Here is a 19325-nt window from a genome sequence, read left to right as displayed (position 1 = left end):
AATACACTGGTATGGATAATATGAAGACATGCATAAAGCACCTATCAAACACCTTTCAGTAATATGTGTCCTTCACCAGCTCATCAGCCTGCAGAGTATCTGTGATTGCGGAATTACAGCAAATCTCTGAGGATGAATGTAAATCTAGAACAACTTGTAGTTAGTCAGCACTTGACGAATTGCCTATGAAAGCTCATAAATGTATTAAAACAGCATATTTTCATTGCTTTTGTTTGCCTTTTGATTTTGGTTGGCACAAGTCCACATTTTAACATCTTAATAGAACAGAACAAGCATCTAGCACATTCTGGGAGGCGTGCTGGTGGTGGAGGTTTTCCAGGAGGCATTTCAGTGCTGTCTCTGGGTTGCCACAACACTTACAGCGTATCAAGAACAGGTAGAAAGCGTCGCCAGGCGCGGCTGTGCGGCAGCGTTCCTGGGCCCATCCACACCTGCTCTGCAGGTGAAGCCTGGGCACCTCTGAACACGCAGAGACATAAACGCCTCGTTCTCACCCACCCAGCAAACGTGCCTGGGCTCTACGTACAGACAACCTATACATATCTGAATAATCTCACAGCCGACGCTGAAATTGACTTTTTTTGGGGTGGGAGGGTGTGAAGGTCTGTGTTGGGGGAGGGCCCGCTCATACGTCTCGTACTCCACAGGAAGGAAGTCGCTTTTGCCTGGATGTGATCCTGGCCGGGGTCAGACGAAGGTTATCCTCCTCTAGTGTTGGTAATGCTGGGAGATCTGGACAGCTCCCCGCTGTTGTACACAATAGGTCCTGTCAGGCAGCCACGTGCCAAAGCTTCACTGTGGTCCAGGAGGACCACAAGGCCTCCAGCATCATCTGCAGCAATGAGTCAAACCTATTAGAGCCGGCAGCGGCAGAGGAAGGCGGGGCCAAACAATGACAAGAAAAAAAAAACCCCACAAAAAAAAAGGGGGGGGGCTGTGGTGTGGTGGGGGGGCCTTTGGGAGCTGAGTGGACAGGCTGGAATGTAGTGACAGTAACCAGAGGGAGCTGTCTGTAATGTGGACCAGAGGGAAGTGTCGCAGCGCGGATGAAGCATTGCGACATCACAGCACCTCATTAGAGCGTGTCTCAGAGGCGAGGTGTCTCCTTCGAGAGACACACACACACACACACACACACACACACACACACGCACGCACGCGCACGCTGCCCCTCGACGTCGTTCTGATCCGTTTTAACAGTGTGGGATATGGAGGATCGAGGGAAAGGGAAAAGGAGACCCGAGACCAAGGAAATGGCTCGATGGAAGACGAAATGTGGCGTAGAGCAGAAACGCCGTCTACCCGCTCAGGCCAGACAGTGAGTATGAGGTTGGGGGGAGGGGGGTGGGAGGGGTGGGGGGGGGGGGGGGTCGTTCTGGAAAACACCACGTCCGGAAACACCAAGGCCTCACCCGCGGCGAGACAGATACCAGAGGAAGTCCTGGAATGCTCAACATTCCTATTCCAACGACTGCTCTTGATTCAGAACAATAAATCAAAACATTTCCCATAACCTCTCTGTTGTTCCTTATGTGTTCAGTGCATGATGGGCAGTGTAGGCACTGGGGAGGGGGAGGAGCATGTGGGGGGTGGGGCGTTAACAGACAGCTTTGCTTTCCCACTCTGGCAGGAAGAAAGCATCATGTTCACTGCTTCCAATTCCATGATCAAAGGCAACGAAATGTTGGAGGAGAATGAAATAGAATAAAACAGGATGGATTTTTGTTTTATACAGGGCTCACAGGATTGAATGCGGCCCCTGCTGTGGTGTACAGAACTGCTTGTTTTTGTAACTGTTCCATCTGACTCTGTAAATCTGATGTGTGGGTCCAGTGAGACCATAACATTGAGTAGTGCATAAATTGCCACCCGCTTTTTTGTATGTGTTAGTAGAAATGCATCCCGATTTCCCCTTGTGTTATTGTACTTGACATTTTAAATGCTTAAATATCTGTAACATGCATTTCAGACATATCCCTCCCTCCCCCCAAGATCTTTACAAATGTTTAAGGTAAATATTTACTAAAGCATCGACCCTTGCACATGCAAAACTTTCTGGCTCACCATTGGGCAATCAAGCCACAGCGAGCAGCGTTTGTCACGGACCAATCACTTGATCGAGCTTTACCCACCTCGATACACTAGTCTTAAGTGCGACCGTGCTCCGTGACAAATGACTTTTTTTTAAAACAGATTTCCTGTTCCCTAAAGTACAACCTTCAACTGAACTCCTACAAAACTGAACCTGGTTCCCTTGAACTGCGAGATGTCGGCTTATGCAGTGCTTATGCAGCTCTCTTCCTCCACCACAGTGCTCCAGAGAGCCCTCTTCACCGCCTCGGTGTGGGTCGGGAAGATGTCTTCTGGTTTGGCAGCAGACAGACCAACCTACCTGCAGTTCTGTTCTGTAGAGTCACTTCTCTGTCGGCTTTGGTGAACTGTGAGAAGTGGGTACAGCATAGACTAGAATGTAGTCATTTGCTGGGAATTGATGCATTTCAACGACATAATGGTAAACTTTCAATGCGCTTCCTGCACCTTGATTTAAAACGGATAAAAACAGTAGATTTTATTCTCCTTCTGATAAGCTGGACCATTCATGAAGGCTGCACTCGCAAAGCGTGTGTGTGTGTGCAGCAGGACACGTCTGTGGATGTCTCCCCTCGTTACGTCTGCGTGTGGTCACGGGCCTTCAGCTGAAGCTCAGAAACAGTCTGTTCCAACGCATTAGGATGTGAGAACAGAAGGCAAATGGAGCTCTTTCACTGGTTGATACTTAACACTGTCATCATTAATCATGTCATTAAAAGTTACCTACACAGAAAATATGAGCACACAAGAGGCCTAGAGAAAAGGGCTGACAGACATATACGTTCCAAAAAAGAGTACTGAGCACATTTAACCTGAGAAATGGATCCTTTGAACCATTACATGATAAATAATGCTACATTTTTAGCAAGGCAGGCTTTTATCCCTGAAGCACTTTAATTAGATCGCTCAGGAGAGCAGGGCAGGTGTAAAATGTCTCCAGATTCAGGGTTGGCACGTTTATCATCAATCTCAGAGAACAGTCTCATCCCTTCAGAAGCCTGTCACGTCAGGACTGTCACGTCAGGACTGTCACGTCAGGACTGTCACGTCAGGACTGTCACGTCAGGACTGTCGCGTCAGGACTGTCGCGTCAGGACTGTCACGTCAGGACTGTCACGTCAGGACTGTCACGTCAGGACTGTCACGTCAGGACTGTCTCGCTGCTGTTCCTTCATGCATGTGTCTTCACGCTCTTCCCAGTGCAGCAGTGGAAGCTTCTTTTCCCAATGCAGCAGAGGCACCTCCCCAAGACCCCCACACCCCCACACCCCCACCTACCCAGCGTGGATGCCCTTTCCTCCCTTCATCCGCGCTCCTGCCCCTGCTGCTCCCCCCGGCCCGGCGTCAGCAGCGTTCTGGCGTCCCATGAGACCCAGCGAATCCAGATGGATGGCAGGAGGGATTGGGAGTGACAGGAGCCAGGGAGCATTGGAGGGGCGTGGGCCGGGAATCAGACGCTCCCCCTTCAGGTTGGGGGGTGGGGGGGGAGGCATCTTTCTGCCGTTAAGATGATTCGCTTCCTCACGTAAGGAGGGCGGAACTGACAGAGGAACGCCCAGTACGCCCCTCCCCCAACCCCCCATGGAGAGTCACACCGAGTACAGTAACTCGTACAGTACAGTACAGTACAGTAGCACGCATGATCAGGGCTTTTAATGCCAGGAAATTTAGCTCATCTTTCATCTAGATCCAGACAGGATCTGCATACGGTGGAGTCGTCACTGACGACCTGCACAGACATGAGTCAGAAGGAGATTCCACAAAAGTTACTTTTAGTTATTTAGAAGTAGCTAAATGGGAAGACATGTGGTCCTTCAGTGTAATGAGACATTCTGCTGAATCACTCAGGACGAAGTCTTAAAAACTGCTACTGCCTCCTGTCTCTGGAAGTCACACTTACAAGTAAAATAAAAGCTCACTGCATTACATTGCACACTTATGTAATTGCATTATACTGCAGTAGCCACTAACTAGTCTGCAGCCAACATAATAAAAAAAATCTGAAATGAAAAAAATAATAAAATAAAAATATACAATGGGTAAATAATGTTTTCCAAAGATGATAAATGGAAAACACTTGTACTTGTGGTATCAATTCTAAAATGGGACCAATAAAACCCTCAGATGTTGTCCTGGTAACTGAAACAACACATTCCTCCAACAGCCCGAGTGAAAGTGCAGAGAAGGGCATGTTTCCCATCCCTGGTGTGGGTCACGTGTTTTCCCATTAGAGCTCCTAGCGAGCAGCCTGCGGACTTTAGCTCTAGCTTGATGGAGCCAGACTCCCGGCAGGCCAGATGGGACCGGGCCTGGAACCGGGCTTAGTGGCCTGTGAGGTGAGGCGAGGCACGATTGTTTGTACAGCACATTTCAAAAACATGCGTCATTTATACAGTGCTTTACACCAGCACGGAAAACGGCATAAACAACCTAAAGAGATAAACAATGGGGGGGTAAATAAATTAGGGGGGGGGGGGGGGGGGGGGGGGGGTAAAATGAAAAAAAAAAACTCAATCACATTAATTAATGCAAGAAATACATCAGAATTAAAAGAGAGCAAAAACAAGTGTTTTTTTAATTGGGAATTTAAGATGGATTAAGTTGGAAGCCATCGTCCAGCTGTGGGTGAACTGAAGCTGAACGGTGCCTGGTCATGTTCCAGTCTGATCCTAGACAACTAGATTTGTCTCCTTCAGCATACTTTAGGCATGTATTTTGGTCTGAAACCATGTATTGATTATGACAATTTCATAGCTAACTGGGAGCCAGGGTGAAGGTCTGAGAATTAGATTAATGGACTCGTTTTTCTTGGCCATGCTTGGTATTCAGGCAGCAGCCGTCTGAATGAGTTGTGACTGTCCAACTCAGGAAGTTCACGAGAAAACCACTGCTGTGGTCCCGCCTGCTGGAAAGAGGATCACAGGTTTGTTTGTGTAAATCTATCTATGTTAAATTTAGCTCTAAATCTCCATCTAGCAATGTTTTTAAAGCGGTGGAAGATTGTGTTATTACTTTAATGTGGCTAAAATGTCCCTGAAAAGAACGTCTGGAGCATCTGCTGTACGATGATTACAATATGAATATGAACACAATCTATTGGTCATGGAAGACCGTGTTGTTTTCTAATATTGCAAGTACCTTTATCCACAAACTGATACAAGACTGCTGACTCGAGGGTTGGCATTACATTTGAAAACAAACCTTGAACCCACACATTATACAGCATTATATTACACCACACCTCCCTGAGGTCATGGCACAAGTAAGACCCATTACACGACACCACTGGGCAGCACACCAGCACATTGTGGGGCCCCTCCATCACAACCACTGTGCCTGGGTTTGCATCACTGTTACACAATCAGACCAGCAGCTCACAAGCAACGGGAGGAGATGGAGGTCACTGCACCACAGGGCACTTAAGGTTGGTTGTAGCTAACGCCTGTGGAGCGATGCTACCAGGGTTCTGGGGCTACTCGTTTGGAGATGAAACAGGATAAGAATCAGCAGTTGCGAAACGAGCAAAGTGGCCCGTGCCAGGGCATGTCCGCATGCGTGTGTGGACCGCTCCACCTCCTGGCACCGGGCCAGATCGTTTATTAACAGGAGACAGCACCAGCGCCAAGATTGTATTATTTTATGGCCCTTCACCAAATGGGCAGTTTCTTTCCAGGTGCTGTAGGACACCGCCCCCCCCCGCCCGCCTGCCCGCCCCTCAAGCACATCTCAAGTCCATGAGCCATCCACACATCTGGGCCACGATTCCCTTCCTCTGCTGTGTGTTTTTTAAGCCCAACATGGTCACCAGGGGCTGGGTGGGATCTAGCAGGTAGCATCCCAGTGCCACCAAACCACCTCTGAGACTTCACTCAGTTGCCCAGCAACTCTGTACCCACATAACCTCCGATGAAGCGCAGTAAGATGTGGGCTGACAGCGAAGACCAGATGGAAGGATAAGGGAGAGGGTTCCCCCACAGTCTATTCCTGGAAGCCACCGCAGCAGGTGGACACGCAGGAGCGCCGGCGTTGCTGACTGGTGCACTGCGAACACTCACAGGGGCCTCATTAACTCTGCAATTGAATTCGAGACGCGGCCGAACCCGAGGAAGCCGCCCGGGAGAGTCGTGATGGCGGAGCGGCAGTGGGAAAGTGACGTGACGCGTCGTCCCACAGGAAAGAAAAGGTGGACCGAAGGTGGATGGAAGCTTCAACGGTGCCTCAAAAATCCCCCCACTCCCCCGCCCCTCCTCTGTTTAAGGATTGGCTTTCAGAATATCTCCGCAGTGCAAATGAAGGTTACTCAGGTATCTGATTGAGGAGACATTGACAAACGAACACTCGGGCAGTTTGTGTTCAATGTGCTTTTGTGTCTTTTTTTTTCCCCGCAATTTTTTCTGCCGCAACGGGCTGGCCGGTAATTGCCGGTAGCATCTCTGGAGGTATGGAGGGACAGCCACAGCGTGTCAGGGATTCTGCAGATGAATGACACGACGGCTGAAGATCTACCAAAGCAAAGCTGCATTGCTGTCAGTGAATTCCTCCACGATTCCACATTTGTAGAAGATATACAGTTGCTCAAATCCACCCACAGAGCCTTTTCCGTGATGCTTTTTTCTACATAAGCATTTCTCTCTCTCAACACAGCACCAAGGTTTCCAACACAAACCCAGAAGGAGGGTCAAGATTTTAAAGTGTGTAACTCGCATATCTATTAGCTGGTTTTGTTATCTTGCTAATAGACACGAGGTCTCAAAGAGAAGTTCAGAATACCGCCTCAACAGGGATGGTGTGGTGAAACTGGAACTCCTCCTGCTGGGTAAAACGCATGTCAACAGGCAAGGAAATACTCCAGTGTGAACACAGCTCGTCATGTCCCATTGTGCACACTAGGGGACACTGATGTCTCAAAATCCTTGAAATACAGGTAACGTTCACATTACAAGAATGTTTCAAAAAGAATCCAAAGATTTTAGACACACGGTCCCCGCCAGATTCAGAGGAAAAATACACACAATGCCAAGGTTGAAACAGATATAGAATTTATTTGACCATGAGTAGGAAAAAATACAGAGGTGTAAAGGAAACAAGCAGACCCTGTTAGAAACACACCACTACTCAGAAGAACCAAGAGAACTGGAGCAGAAACAGGAAAATCCAAAACGCCTTGTTTACCATTAGGCTTTTTTTTTTTTAAACACTTCCTAATATTGGAATAAAAACAGCTGCCATTTTTTATAACTATATTCTTTAATATATATATATATATATATATATATATATATATATAAAAGTTAACATTCTTTTTAGAACATTGTGCAAGTGTTTTGCTGGTATTCCATAAATGGTAAACAAGAGTTGGTCCAGTGCATCATATAGTGACATTACCTAAATACCTATTGACTTCCAGCAGAATCAATCACAATCCTGACCATTTCACAACTACCCCTACAGAGCGATAAGGTAAAAACAGACCATGAAACAGCAAAAGGAAAAGATGATGTCTATGGCAAAGCCAGACACTTCTGCCTAATCAGTCTGAAAGGGTCAAAAAGTCTGGAACTGCTGTGAAAAAAAGTCATTATTGCCAAGTTTCGAGTAAGCCGACATGATAGTGTGACGCTAAGATCGCTTGCTGTTCACAAAACACCGCCTGAACGAATTGCCTTTTCAATGGAGAAAAAAAAAAAAAAAAAAACCACAAACAAAACCACTGCATCTGTAGATGCTATGACAGTGGTAGTGATTAGCTAAACATGCATAATTCTGTTGAAAGTGACTGGCTTTCTGAGTGCTTAGGAGAAGCAGGGAAACGGAGGGGAGACAGCACAGGAGAGCAGGCGTGTTGATTCAGGAGGCCAGGTACGCCAGCACCACCTCCCACATTTTCACCCAAAAACACCGCTCTCCCCTTGGAGGGAGCTAGTGAGAAATGACCTCAGACAACAGGACAGAGCAGAGCAAGGGCGGGGGAGGGGGGAGCGGATCTGACAGACCAGCTCCCCACCCAAACACCTCACGTTAGCACCGCGCTAACGCAGCATGTGCTCGGCAGCAGTAGGAGACGCCACATAAAGCTTAAAAGGTCAAAGTTGAAGGAATCTTGTTTTGTGACAAAATGACAGCTCTTTATTTCTCTGTGACTTTTCTCTAGATTTCACTGAAGTTTTTTTCTTAAAAGTATCTTGAAGTGAAAGTTAGCAACCATATAAATCTATAATTCAGTGTGCCAACATCTTTACAAAAAATTTGGTTTTGAGTATTACAAAAAAAGCAAAAATGAGCAAAATGAAAAGCATGACAAAAACTATTAGATATCAACCATGATACACACATCAACACAATTTATGTCAAAAGAAAGGAAATGTGATACATAATTTATTCACACTTTACAAAAAAAAAAAAAAAAAAAAAGTATTTTTAGCTACGACAACATCACCAGCAATCCAATATAATAACCAGACAAGTTGCTTTTCCATTAAAAACAACCCAACGAGGGAGGAGAGAAAGAGGGAGAAGACTGAGGAAGGTGAGATAAAAGGGCCCAACAGACGGGCGGGAACGCCCCAGAATGCTTTTGCACTGCTTGGTAAAAGTCATTAAAATCTCTCTGCCTCATGGCAAAAGTATCTTTTCTTTAAAACAAAAAAGAGGGGGGGGGGGTGGCGATAGCTGCACTAGTGATCTACAATAAGTGCTTGTCGATCCATTTAGGTCTTTTTTTTTTATATGATGAAAAAGAACGGGGGGGGGGGGGGGGGGGTGGGGCATTGGCTGTGTGTGCACATGGATCAGGGACATGGAGTTACCATAGTGACTGGTTACAGCGTCACCAACAAGCCCCGCCCACGCTACATTCACGCAGCTGTTGCCCAGAACGAGCGCACCACAAACAGAGTTGCTGCCATGTTTGTGTACGTGGAGGTTGGACAGGAGCAGAGGGGCTGGGAACTCTAGACTTGGCCTTGTAGCAGAACGCATCAGATGGCACAACATGAGAGGACACTGCTGTGGTCCAGCAGTGGGGAGGGGACTTCAAGAACCCAGACACCAAAACACACAAATAAAAGGAAAGAAATTTGCCTGAGTTGAGAGGGGAGAAGTGGCAGTAAACAGAGCTTAGGGGGGGTTTGACGACACTAGAACTAGTCTACCGCCATCGCACGAAGGGAAAAAGGGGGGGGGTTTACACAGCCAATCAGCAAAGCAAAGAAAGGACGACAGCAGGTTCACAAAGGTGAACAAAAAGGTTTTTTTTTTAAAGGAGAAAAAGTACCACAGGAAGCGGTGGAGGAAGTGGGCGGAGTGTAGAGCAGAGGGGGAGGGGCAGTGGGACACGACTGGACAGCAGGTTATGTGCAGCAAAGCTTTTGGTTAAGAGGACACTGAAGTACTACACGCGAGGGTGCGAAACAAAGACCTGGAGAAGTGCAAATGTACACAGCATAAACCTGAACGTAGTCCACATGCTGGTCAGCTTGCATGTTCATTAGACTCAATACATCTTATATGGATAGAAATTTTGATTTCATTTACAATACAATAATTTTTCATCCAAATCAGAATTTGTTGTATGTACACACACACGCGCACTCACACACACACACACACACAAAGCCAGGACTTCTGTTCGATCACATGGAGTTAAAAAAAAAAAAAAAAACCCACAAAAAAAACAAAACAAAAACAAACAGAAGAGCCCAAAGAACTGGGAGTGAATCTACTATGGGCTCCGTTGCCAGAGTGAGTGGCCTAACTGCCAGCGTGAGGGGGTGTGGCCTCACTGCCAGTGTGATTGGGGGGGTGGGGGGTAGTGACCCAACTGCCAGACACTCGACACGGGCCGCCGTAAAGGTCCGCCCTGCGGGAGCCTCCAGGGTTGGCTCTCCCATCACCAGCCATGGGTGAAAGGCTCATCCAACCCTGGCCACTTCAGCTGCCACGCCCCCTGGGTGCGGGTACACATCAAGGCCGAAGACATCCCTGCTAGCACGGAGGCCTCTGGCTTTGAAACTTCACATTAAGAAACCTAACCGATAAACCCTCAGGGCATTTCTACTCTCACTCTGGAGCTACAGAGATCTGGCAGGAGGGGGCAGAGCGGAGCCAAGCCCAGAGCCTCAGCATTGGCAAAGGAGGCGTTTAGGGCGAGGGGGCGGAGCAAGAGGGCGGGGCCACAGCGGGAACCGCCCCAGCACCATGATCCAGCGCGCATGCGCAAGGCTGCAGTTTCGCCCCTCTCACTACAGCCGTTTAACGAGCCCTTTGGGTCAGAAGGGGCTCGTGCGAGGACGGAGGGAGCGGCGCTGGTACCGAGCTGGTGGGGTTTATCGGATCCTGTCGTACTATAGCTGCTCGCTCTGGACTGGCCTAGGAAGGAAAAAAATAAAAAGGGGGGGAGGAAAAAGGAAAGTGGCATGGCCCAAAATAGAAATCTGTTCAACTTGCTTGGTGTGGACTCCCTGCATGTGTGTGAAAAAGGTATTGCCATATTTTATATAAAAGCATCGACCACTGACTTCAGGTAAAATTTACAAGGAATACTCAGGATCGGCTGGAGTTGGGATACAGTCTGAAAAAGTTAGATAAACTTGTGCCCAGAAAAAAACTAAACAAAATACACAAAATTATATATATATATAAAAAAAAAAAAGAAACCAAGAAACGGGAAGGTGGTACAGATAAGACTGACAAGTGTCTGCTTCAGTTAAAATCCATTGGGAATAAAAGTGGAGCTATACCCAAGCTCCGCCTCCTACCGGACTCATTTATACACAACCGGCTTTTGCGCCTCGCCCGTTCCCACCCCAGCAGGGAGTGGGGGGGGGGGGGGGGGGGGGGGGGCGTAGGCCGGAGCTCCCTTTGCTGGCTCGGAGAACTACCTGCGGCCGGGCACGTGGATGCCGTTGACCGTGGGCGGGTAGGGCAGGAGCAGCTCGAGTTGTGCAAACAGGGAGAAGTGGTCGGAGGGGATGTGGGGGTGGGGGCAGCCGCTGACACTGTTCTCCATGAGCCAGTGGGGGTCCAGTGGCCCCAGCACACCCAGGACGTTCAGCAGGGGCTGAGAGTAGAAGATGTAGTCAATCACGCCCTGTGGAGCAGAGGGAGAAGCCAAAGGGTCAAAGGGGAGGGGTCAAAGGCTGCCAGCAGCTATGACCAAGGTTAGAGTTAGAGAAAATGCAGCAGGCGTGGAGAGCAGGTGTGTGCGCGAGACCTTGAAGTCGAAGGTGTAGTTGGTGTAAGGCATGAGGCCGTCCTCGTAGGCGCTCTTCAGCTTGAAGCCGTGCGTGATCCTGCTGCTGGACGTGCCGTTCTTGCCATTGCAGTTGAAGTTGGTCAGACAGTCGATGTAGCGAAGCTCCTTAAAGTCTTTATGGGTGCTGTCCACACCACCTGTGCTCAGGTACTCCACCACACCTACGTGCCAAAATAAAAGTCTTGATTATATAGTTGGTAATTACTGGAGATATGTGCCTTAGAAGTACACAATGAAAACAATATATATTTGGTATTGCTGGTATTCCATTTTATATTATATATATATATAACCCACAAACAAACCAACGCATAGATGAATTGACTTGTTAAATTTGTGTCGCGTGTTTTATAAAGCATATACTTAGAGGTTTGTCTGTGAAGAGATGGGGTGAAACATTTGAAACGTGGTGCCCTACCCGAGTCAGGCAGCGAGTTGAGGTCAGCACACAGAACAAGCGGGATGGCGTTGGTCTCTCCGGACACGGAGGACAGCTTGAGGCTACGCGTGGCCTTATCCACGATGTTCTTCACCTCGGACAGGAACATCATGGTCTGGACGAGCTTCACGTCCGAATACTCCGGGTCCCAGTGCATGTGAGCGTTGGCCACAAGGAGGAGCTGCTTCTCCATGCCATGCAAGATCTTCCCTGCTACAGAGCACCACAGAAGAAGTTGCCCGTTACACAACACGCAAGGCCACAGTGTACACACAGGGATGTGGGGACACGGGAGAGTGGAAGAGGGGGAAATATTGACACACCAGACTGCTCCATCATGTCTTTGCGCAGTTCCAGGAGAACGGCGACCCCGATGTTGTCCTTGGTCATCACCCTGTTCAACATGACCTCCGAGCCCTCAGAGTTCGCCATGGCCAGCTGGTTAAACTCCACCGTGTGTTTCTGCACCAGGCTGAACCTGCGAGTGACACAAGGGGGCGGCGGAGATCAGAGAGGTGCTCGCTAAAGGTGGCCCTCCATCACCCCGGTAAAGACCGCTGCCTTGGCCGCCACGGGAGAGGCTACGTGCTCCGCCAGCCCAGCAGAAGCAGGCCAGGCCACAACGCTCACTTCTCGCTTTTGTAGAAGACAGCGCAGCCGTCCACGTGCTTGCGGTCCGACTCAGACATGGTCCTAGCGCGGGACTTTGGGCTGAAGAAGCCCTCGTAGCCGTGCTCCTTCAGCTCCACCAGGAAGAAGTTGTAGTACTGCTCCGTCTCCACCTCCTGCTCTCACACACACACACACACACACACACACACACACACACACACACACACACACACACACACACACACACACAGGAGATCTCAGACCTGTAGACCTGCTGGTGCTATAAAACACGTCACCTCACACACATGTGCTTGCTGGCATCTGAAGACAGGTTAAAAAAAAAAAAAAAAAAAAAAAAAGCGAAAAACTACAAAGTGCCAAGAAGAGTAAACACTGGCAGCATGTTGCCAGGCATCGGCACCTGGGCGCATTCCTGCTGCACAAACCATCTCAACGCGCCCACCCCCCCGGCTCCCCCCACCAGGCTGCAGGGATGAACAGCTGGCATGCGAGAGACGGAGAGGGGCGTGGCGGCCGCACCTGGAGGCTGATGATGTCTGCGCTGCAGTTGAGGATCTCTTGCATGATGGACTTTTTCCTGTAGTCCCAGCTGAGGGCCCAGGACGGGCAGTAGCCGTAGAGCTGGCGCGTGGCGTACTTATCGCACAGCACGTTGTAGCACATGACGGAGAAGAGAGCTGGACAGGGCACAGAAGGGCAGAGGTCAGCGTCCAGCGCTCCAGACCCACCTACGGCTGCCTGCTCCCTCAAAAAGGGGCGTGCGTAAATGTGCAGGCTTCTAAGAGCCCGACTCCACCAGCGCGTCCCCCAACAACACACCTACGTTTCTACACATTGCTGGACTGCCTTTTCTGTAAACGCGCAAGCGAAAAAGTAAGAGAGCTGTGAGCATATGGCCACACCGAACTACTGTCAAAACGACAGCATTGAAGCACCGTAATTAGCCACACGCGAGTGTGTGACTGTGTGTGTGTGTATTTCTCACCTGATGGTCGTGTTCTGTCAGGCTCCTGCAGAGGTATCCAGGAGCGAGGAGGGGGTTGTTCTGTGGAGACTACAAAGCAGGACGAGAACATACACACACCCCTTATTGAGTGCAAACAAAAACAGGACACACACCCACACCTGGCTACATCATTTCTACCTACAGTAATTACCACCACACCTGGCTACATCATTTCTACCTACAGTAATTACCACCACACCTGGCTACATCATTTCTACCTACAATAATTACCACCACACCTGGCTACATCATTTCTACCTACAGTAATTACCACCACACCTGGCTACATCATTTCTACCTACAGTAATTACCACCACACCTGGCTACATCATTTCTACCTACAGTAATTACCCCCACAGTGAGTCATAAGAGGCGGGAACGAAAGCGGTGAAAGTCGTGGATACAGGAGAGAGGGAGGTGCAGGGAGGGAGAGAGGGAGAGGAGTGAGAGGGAGAATGAGATAGGAGCAGGGATGGAGAGAGGGAGAGTTAGAGTGGAGTGGGGAGGGGGAGAGGGAGGGAGAGAGAAGGGGGAGCAGGGAGGCAGAGAGGGAGGTGCAGGGAGGTGAGAGCGAGAGAGGAGTGGAGAGGGAGGAGAAAGGGAGGAGTACCGCGCTTGGTGCCTGCGAGATTGTCCAGCAGGTAGCTTAGGAGGCGCCGCGTGCCGTCGGGTTCCTGGTAGAGGTTCATAATGTCTTGTGCAAGTGGGTTTCCTAGGAAATCAGAGGAGAAACGTGGGGGCTTTACATGGAGGAAAGTTCTGGCCAAGAAGGTTGTGAATGAGAATGACTAATTCTCTAGACTGGATGCACCTGAAATGCGAAATCAAACAAGACTATGGTACGGTGGACCTACCTTTCAAACCCAATGTTTGTAATTGAAACAGTTTTCCAAGCTCAAAAGGCAGAACCCGCAACTGGTTGTTATTTAAAAGCAGTTCCCTAAAAGTAGAAAAAAAATAAAGAGGTGGGACATTTCAAAATGAAAACAAAAAAACATTAAATGAATACTAGCACTCCTTCCAGGATTTACAAGCTGGTGGGGATTCCTGATACGTTTAAGGAAACCAGGCATTACAAATCAACACACGCTCAGAAGGATGTAGGCGTCTAAGACGCTCACAGTAGCACAAGCGAGTACAAATGGAGAAGTACTGCGGACTCGGAGCGCTGGACCTGATCCAGACCACTCAGAACGGTGTGCAGTGTTCAACTCCTCACAGATGATTTATTACCACCCGGTGCAGCAGCAATCAAAGCAGCATGGAGGTGGACACATTACAACCGGTAACATTAATGGAATTGATCCATCCAAGTAAAACCCTTTGGCAGCCACACATGAGAACCACAGTGATATTAGTGAGCACAGGGGAGCAGTCATTGCCATCCCCTCCAAACAAAAGGGAAACTAATTAGCAAGGCTCTGGGGCTAAAATGCAGAATGACTCATGTAGTCGTGTGCGTGCTGGAGTTAATGGCTTCAGCTAGCGGGAGAGAGCCTCAGATACAGAGGCGACCGCCAACACGCCAAAGAGGCGACGTTCGCCGCATCTCCGCGCTCTTGATAAGAGACGATTGCCGGCAGGCTTCCTGCATCACGCAAGAGCGGAACGGCTTGACGAAAACGCGGCCAGGCGCTGACCTGAGAGACACCATGTTGCCCAGCTCGGCAGGCAGGCTCCTGATCTTATTGGATGAGAGGTCCAGGTACACCAGGTTGTGTAGTTTGGCGATGTCGGGCGGAATGCGCGACAGGGAGTTGTCGCTGATGTGCAGAGCGGTCAGGTGGGTGAGCGACCACAGTGCCGTGCTCAGACTCCTCACTTTGCCTAAAGGCCGAACAGAAACACACAAGGCTTTAGGTTTCAGGTCCTCCTTCCCCCCCACGTGTCCCGCAAATCTCGCCTTCACGCTCACTCAGGCACCTAAAGCTAAAGGCATCTGACGAGAAAGCAATGGCATAAACATTAGCTTTAGCTTTGTAGCTCTGTCACTTCCCACAGGTGGACACGCACCTGGTAGGAAGATGAAAGAGAGGAAAGGGACAAAAGGGCCGCACAAAAGGTAACGGAGAGGAAGTGACAACGTTACCACTGATCTCCAGCTCGGCCCAGTGGGACTTCTTCCCACTGGCTGCCTCCTCGCTCGACATTATTGTGTACATCCGCCTTGGATCAGGCGGATCATATTTTTCCTTGGGCATCCCTGTAATACTGAAACAAGTACAACAGTTACTTCCATTGGTCGATTCCAAAGACATTAGAGAAGCAGGGCTGAAAAGCAGGGCCGAGCATGATAGCGCTGTTCCCTTACAAAGCAATACGTCCGAGATGCACAGAGTGATACAAAAACCTTTTAAGTGGGAAATCCTAGACACAAACTGGACACAATCAAAGCCAACTTCGCTTTGGAAGGGCAGTAAAGCACACGTTCGCGTTTAAACCACATGGAAACGCCAGCAGCGTGAAGTGAAGTTAAATAAAACACACGGTATCAATTTATATCAATACTTGAGCGTTTCCAATCACGTTACTCTCCTGCGTGTGAACACGTATTTAGTCTGGAGTTTCAACAGATGGACCAATGCTAGTCAACCCGATAAAGTTAATGGGACTGCTAGCTATATAACAAACTAATTAATCCCTCACACTACTCCTCAGCCCGACTGGGAGTGTTGTTCGTGTCTTTAAGTGATGACTGAGGTGCCAGAGGGAGAAAACCTTCAAAAACACTCGCCAGCCGTGGTGTGGCTAACGCTGGCTAGCTAACCCGTACAACAATGACTGGTGTTCAGCCGTGTGCTAAGCGAGGCGCCCAGCTGCCTTTACCTCACACCGTGTGTGTGTGTGTGTGTGTGTGTGTGTAGCTAGCGCGGCTGTCCGTCTCAACTCACCTCACATTTTTACTCTTAACCCCTGATATTGCTGGACTATAAGTGTGCAAATTATAATTTAAAAATTGTCGTGTCCACCCTCGACACCAAGTGAGGTGTATTACCCGTAGAGAGTGAGGTAAAGAGGGGCGAGTAGAGCCGATATACCGCCCGCCTGTCTGGGTCGCGATATTAGACGCACACGCTCAGATTTGGCGAGTTAGCGAGTTAGCCTAGCGTGCTAACCCAGCTAGCTAACACACCATTTTCTGTTTGCAAACCGAAGAACAGCTACATTCGCCAAAATTAACTTACAAAACAGCGCTAATCGTTTTCCTACAGCGAAATCAAAGCGACGGTGTTGCTCGGCGTCGACCGCGTTTACCTGTAAGAGCATTACCAGTTCACGGAGACGAGAGTGCGCGTTTCCTTTGTTTCTGCTCCACTTTGTATCCGCTGGTTCTCACCGAAAGCAAACAAGCATCATGGCGGCCGTGAGATTGTTGGGGCCGTGATAACAACGCCCGTCGTCGTTGGCCGCTTCAGTGACGAGCACTGTGATTGGTTCGCGGGTTCACACGACGCCTCCACAGTGTTTACGCCGGCGAGGAGGGGAGCAGCAAAAACAGGTCAATTTGCGGATGTTGACAAAGAAGTTTCTACAGTATCACGCTTGATAAGTGTTAAAGTACAGAATGAATTTTCATTAACGGCGAAGTCTTTAATTGTTTACGCCGTTCGATTAAAAAATTGGTACAGTCCATATTTATATTTGACGGTTACGTTAATCGGGAATCTGCGCAATTTGCAAAAAATATAAGTGCAATAAAGTAGTAATTTACTTAGAATACTAGAATTAGATGTTGCACACAGTTTCTTCGTATAATAGTCTACATCCAAACTGTTAACGTAAATCTGACACTAATATACATAATTGGACATACATACAAACATACTAATACATAATTGGAGTTGGGGAGGGCAACGTTCATTTCATTGTTGTTTCAGTTGGTCCATAATGAAAGCAGGAAGGAAAATATTCAGGACTGATATAAAGTAAAATAACGTGTCAACAAGTGACAGATGCAAAATATGTTAACCGCACTCGAAAGTATGACGTGTGGATTATCACCACCAGAGGTGGACCATTCAGGTTCAGGACATGGAAATATTCCTTGGATTATTTTCTACTGGGCTCAGACCATTTATAACTAGGTGATGCAGTTAACTAATCCACCTTACTATATGTTATTAGAAAAATGAAATTAGAAACATGAGGTTCGTCTATGCAGTATTTTAAACATTTAGCCCACAGGTCGGCTGGTACTTTCAGTTTCTGACCACAGCAAGACTGCTAAACAGAAACGAATTGTGAAGCAGAATAACCACGCAGCGTTAACAGTGGCATTACTGTGCGAGTATTGACTAGTACACGTTTATCAGGTTCAGTTGCTGCTGTGAATTTTTCGCATATCAGTCTCATAACTGGGTTGAAGGTGGTCCTCCAAAATACTCAACAGCAGTCTTATGGTCCAAAAGTTGATGAAGGTGTAGAACATGAATAACACACACTGTTTGTGGCTACTGGTGGGCTATAAACGACCTATGCCATCAATATGTTTAGCATAATAAAATGATTTTTTATGGAAGTGACATTTGTGGCTGCATTACAGACTAATGTTACTGTTGCTCCTGCTTATGTGAATAAAGATAGTATCATGCTGTGGAACATTACTAATATTCCCAACACAGCTGAAAATCCTCTTACAGCTCAATTTCACTACTGACCATTTAAGTATCTTAACACACATTTAATGTTACCGTGCTACCTCAATGTCATTGCGTTATGCCTTGTTAATTTCCTTGTATTGTAATTTAGATTCTTTGTATTGTAAGAATTAAGTAAGAATTCCGTTTTGTTTGATCAATTTTCTTCTAACTTTGACTGAGGATATTTTAAAGGTTTCTTATAAATACGAATATCTTCTTCTTCTCGCTCCTGTTATTGTTATTATTATTTGCATTCTACAAAGTTGTATACATTGCCCGACATTTGGTAAATGCTGTAATGCGTTTAATTCACAGCAGATGGCAGTATATGTCTTCTTTCACTCGGTTATGTTTGCTTCCTTGATGCCAGAGTTCTTCTCAACACACTGTACTTGAATATCAGGTTCCTTGGTGCTTTCGTGCACAGTGATTTACACTGTCAGGACTTTCTCTTTGTCATGAATTAATGTAGGTTGTGTTCCATGAGCATATGATTGGCTTCATATCTCCAGCAGAACTATGCTCTGTCTCCTTTGCAATCTGCTCAAGTAATAACTGCTATGAAGTACTGGCATACTGAAGTCAGTGTTGGATTTGGGAGTAGAATAAAATTCTCCTCACAGTTGCCTGTCCAGACTAAAATGTTTAACTGGAAGGGTTTATGTAACTTGTACACAATGCAGTAATGTGATATATAAAAAAAATCTATAAACCTCTGACAGTTTTATTCTGCATTCTAATGGTATAATTGCTTACGAATATTCATGAGGTTCAAGACAGTGAAGATTGGGGGCTAGACAGGGGCCAATTAGAATGCCCCATTAAAATGCAATTAAATATTAATGCAAGAAGATGAATGTAACCTAATGGCTGTCGTTTAATGTTACATGTTGGCAAGAAGTGAAACCTCTTTGATGGTCACTAAGCGTGCTGTCTGCCATGTGTCCAGGAGAGAAGGGCTTCCATGTGACTGACAGCACTGCTTATTGTTACTTTAATTAAAATGATGCATTAGTGGTCCAAAACGCCACTGGAGAACTGAAGTTCAATTATGTCCATGGCAGCTTCTATTAATGTTTATTATGTAGATCTCACTGGGAAAGCATTCTGAAATGAGAACTATAAGACCAGCCTTGTGACTAGACAATATCAGTGTAGTATAATGCACTTACTTCCAGATGCTGACAAATATGTAATGCATAATTCGTGCTTTCCTTCCGTAATGTCAGAGCAAACTGTTTA

At 47.6% G+C, this 19325-nt stretch overlaps 1 protein-coding gene across 2 annotated transcripts; it reads right to left on the bottom strand.

Moving 5' to 3' along the window:
• Nucleotides 1-8861: 8861 nt before the first annotated feature.
• cnot6a (CCR4-NOT transcription complex, subunit 6a) lies at nucleotides 8862-16816 on the bottom strand. 2 transcript variants are annotated; one of them, XM_076979774.1, is made up of 12 exons: nucleotides 16699-16816; nucleotides 15533-15654; nucleotides 15084-15270; nucleotides 14298-14383; nucleotides 14054-14155; nucleotides 13423-13491; nucleotides 12957-13114; nucleotides 12435-12589; nucleotides 12128-12282; nucleotides 11784-12017; nucleotides 11324-11526; nucleotides 8862-11200 (listed from the first exon to the last, which is right to left on the bottom strand). In XM_076979774.1, exons 2-12 carry the CDS (start codon nucleotides 15642-15644, stop codon nucleotides 10988-10990), a joined length of 1674 nt encoding a protein of 557 aa, XP_076835889.1. In that variant the 5' UTR covers nucleotides 15645-15654; nucleotides 16699-16816; the 3' UTR covers nucleotides 8862-10987. The 2 variants fall into 2 exon arrangements, with proteins under 2 accessions (XP_076835889.1, XP_076835890.1); XM_076979775.1 differs by having other exon boundaries at nucleotides 16714-16768.
• Between the last annotated feature and the right edge of the window lie 2509 nt (nucleotides 16817-19325).

This window comes from Brachyhypopomus gauderio, chromosome 18 (genome assembly GCF_052324685.1).
Source record: "Brachyhypopomus gauderio isolate BG-103 chromosome 18, BGAUD_0.2, whole genome shotgun sequence".
Classification (NCBI taxonomy): Eukaryota; Metazoa; Chordata; class Actinopteri; order Gymnotiformes; family Hypopomidae; genus Brachyhypopomus; species Brachyhypopomus gauderio.
The sequence above is the reverse complement of the archived record's forward strand: the minus strand, read 5'-3'. Positions and strand labels throughout refer to the sequence as shown.

Excerpts from the sequence above, each read along its gene's own strand:
- cnot6a (XM_076979774.1), bottom strand. The coding sequence starts at position 15,644 with ATGCCCAAGGAAAAATATGATCCGCCTGATCCAAGGCGGATGTACACA. Across the intron at positions 12,283-12,434 it reads GTCTTCTACAAAAGCGAGAA|GTTCAGCCTGGTGCAGAAAC; the intron begins GTGAGCGTTGTG and ends TGTCACTCGCAG. Across the intron at positions 11,527-11,783 it reads CAACTCGCTGCCTGACTCGG|GTGTGGTGGAGTACCTGAGC; the intron begins GTAGGGCACCAC and ends TTTGGCACGTAG.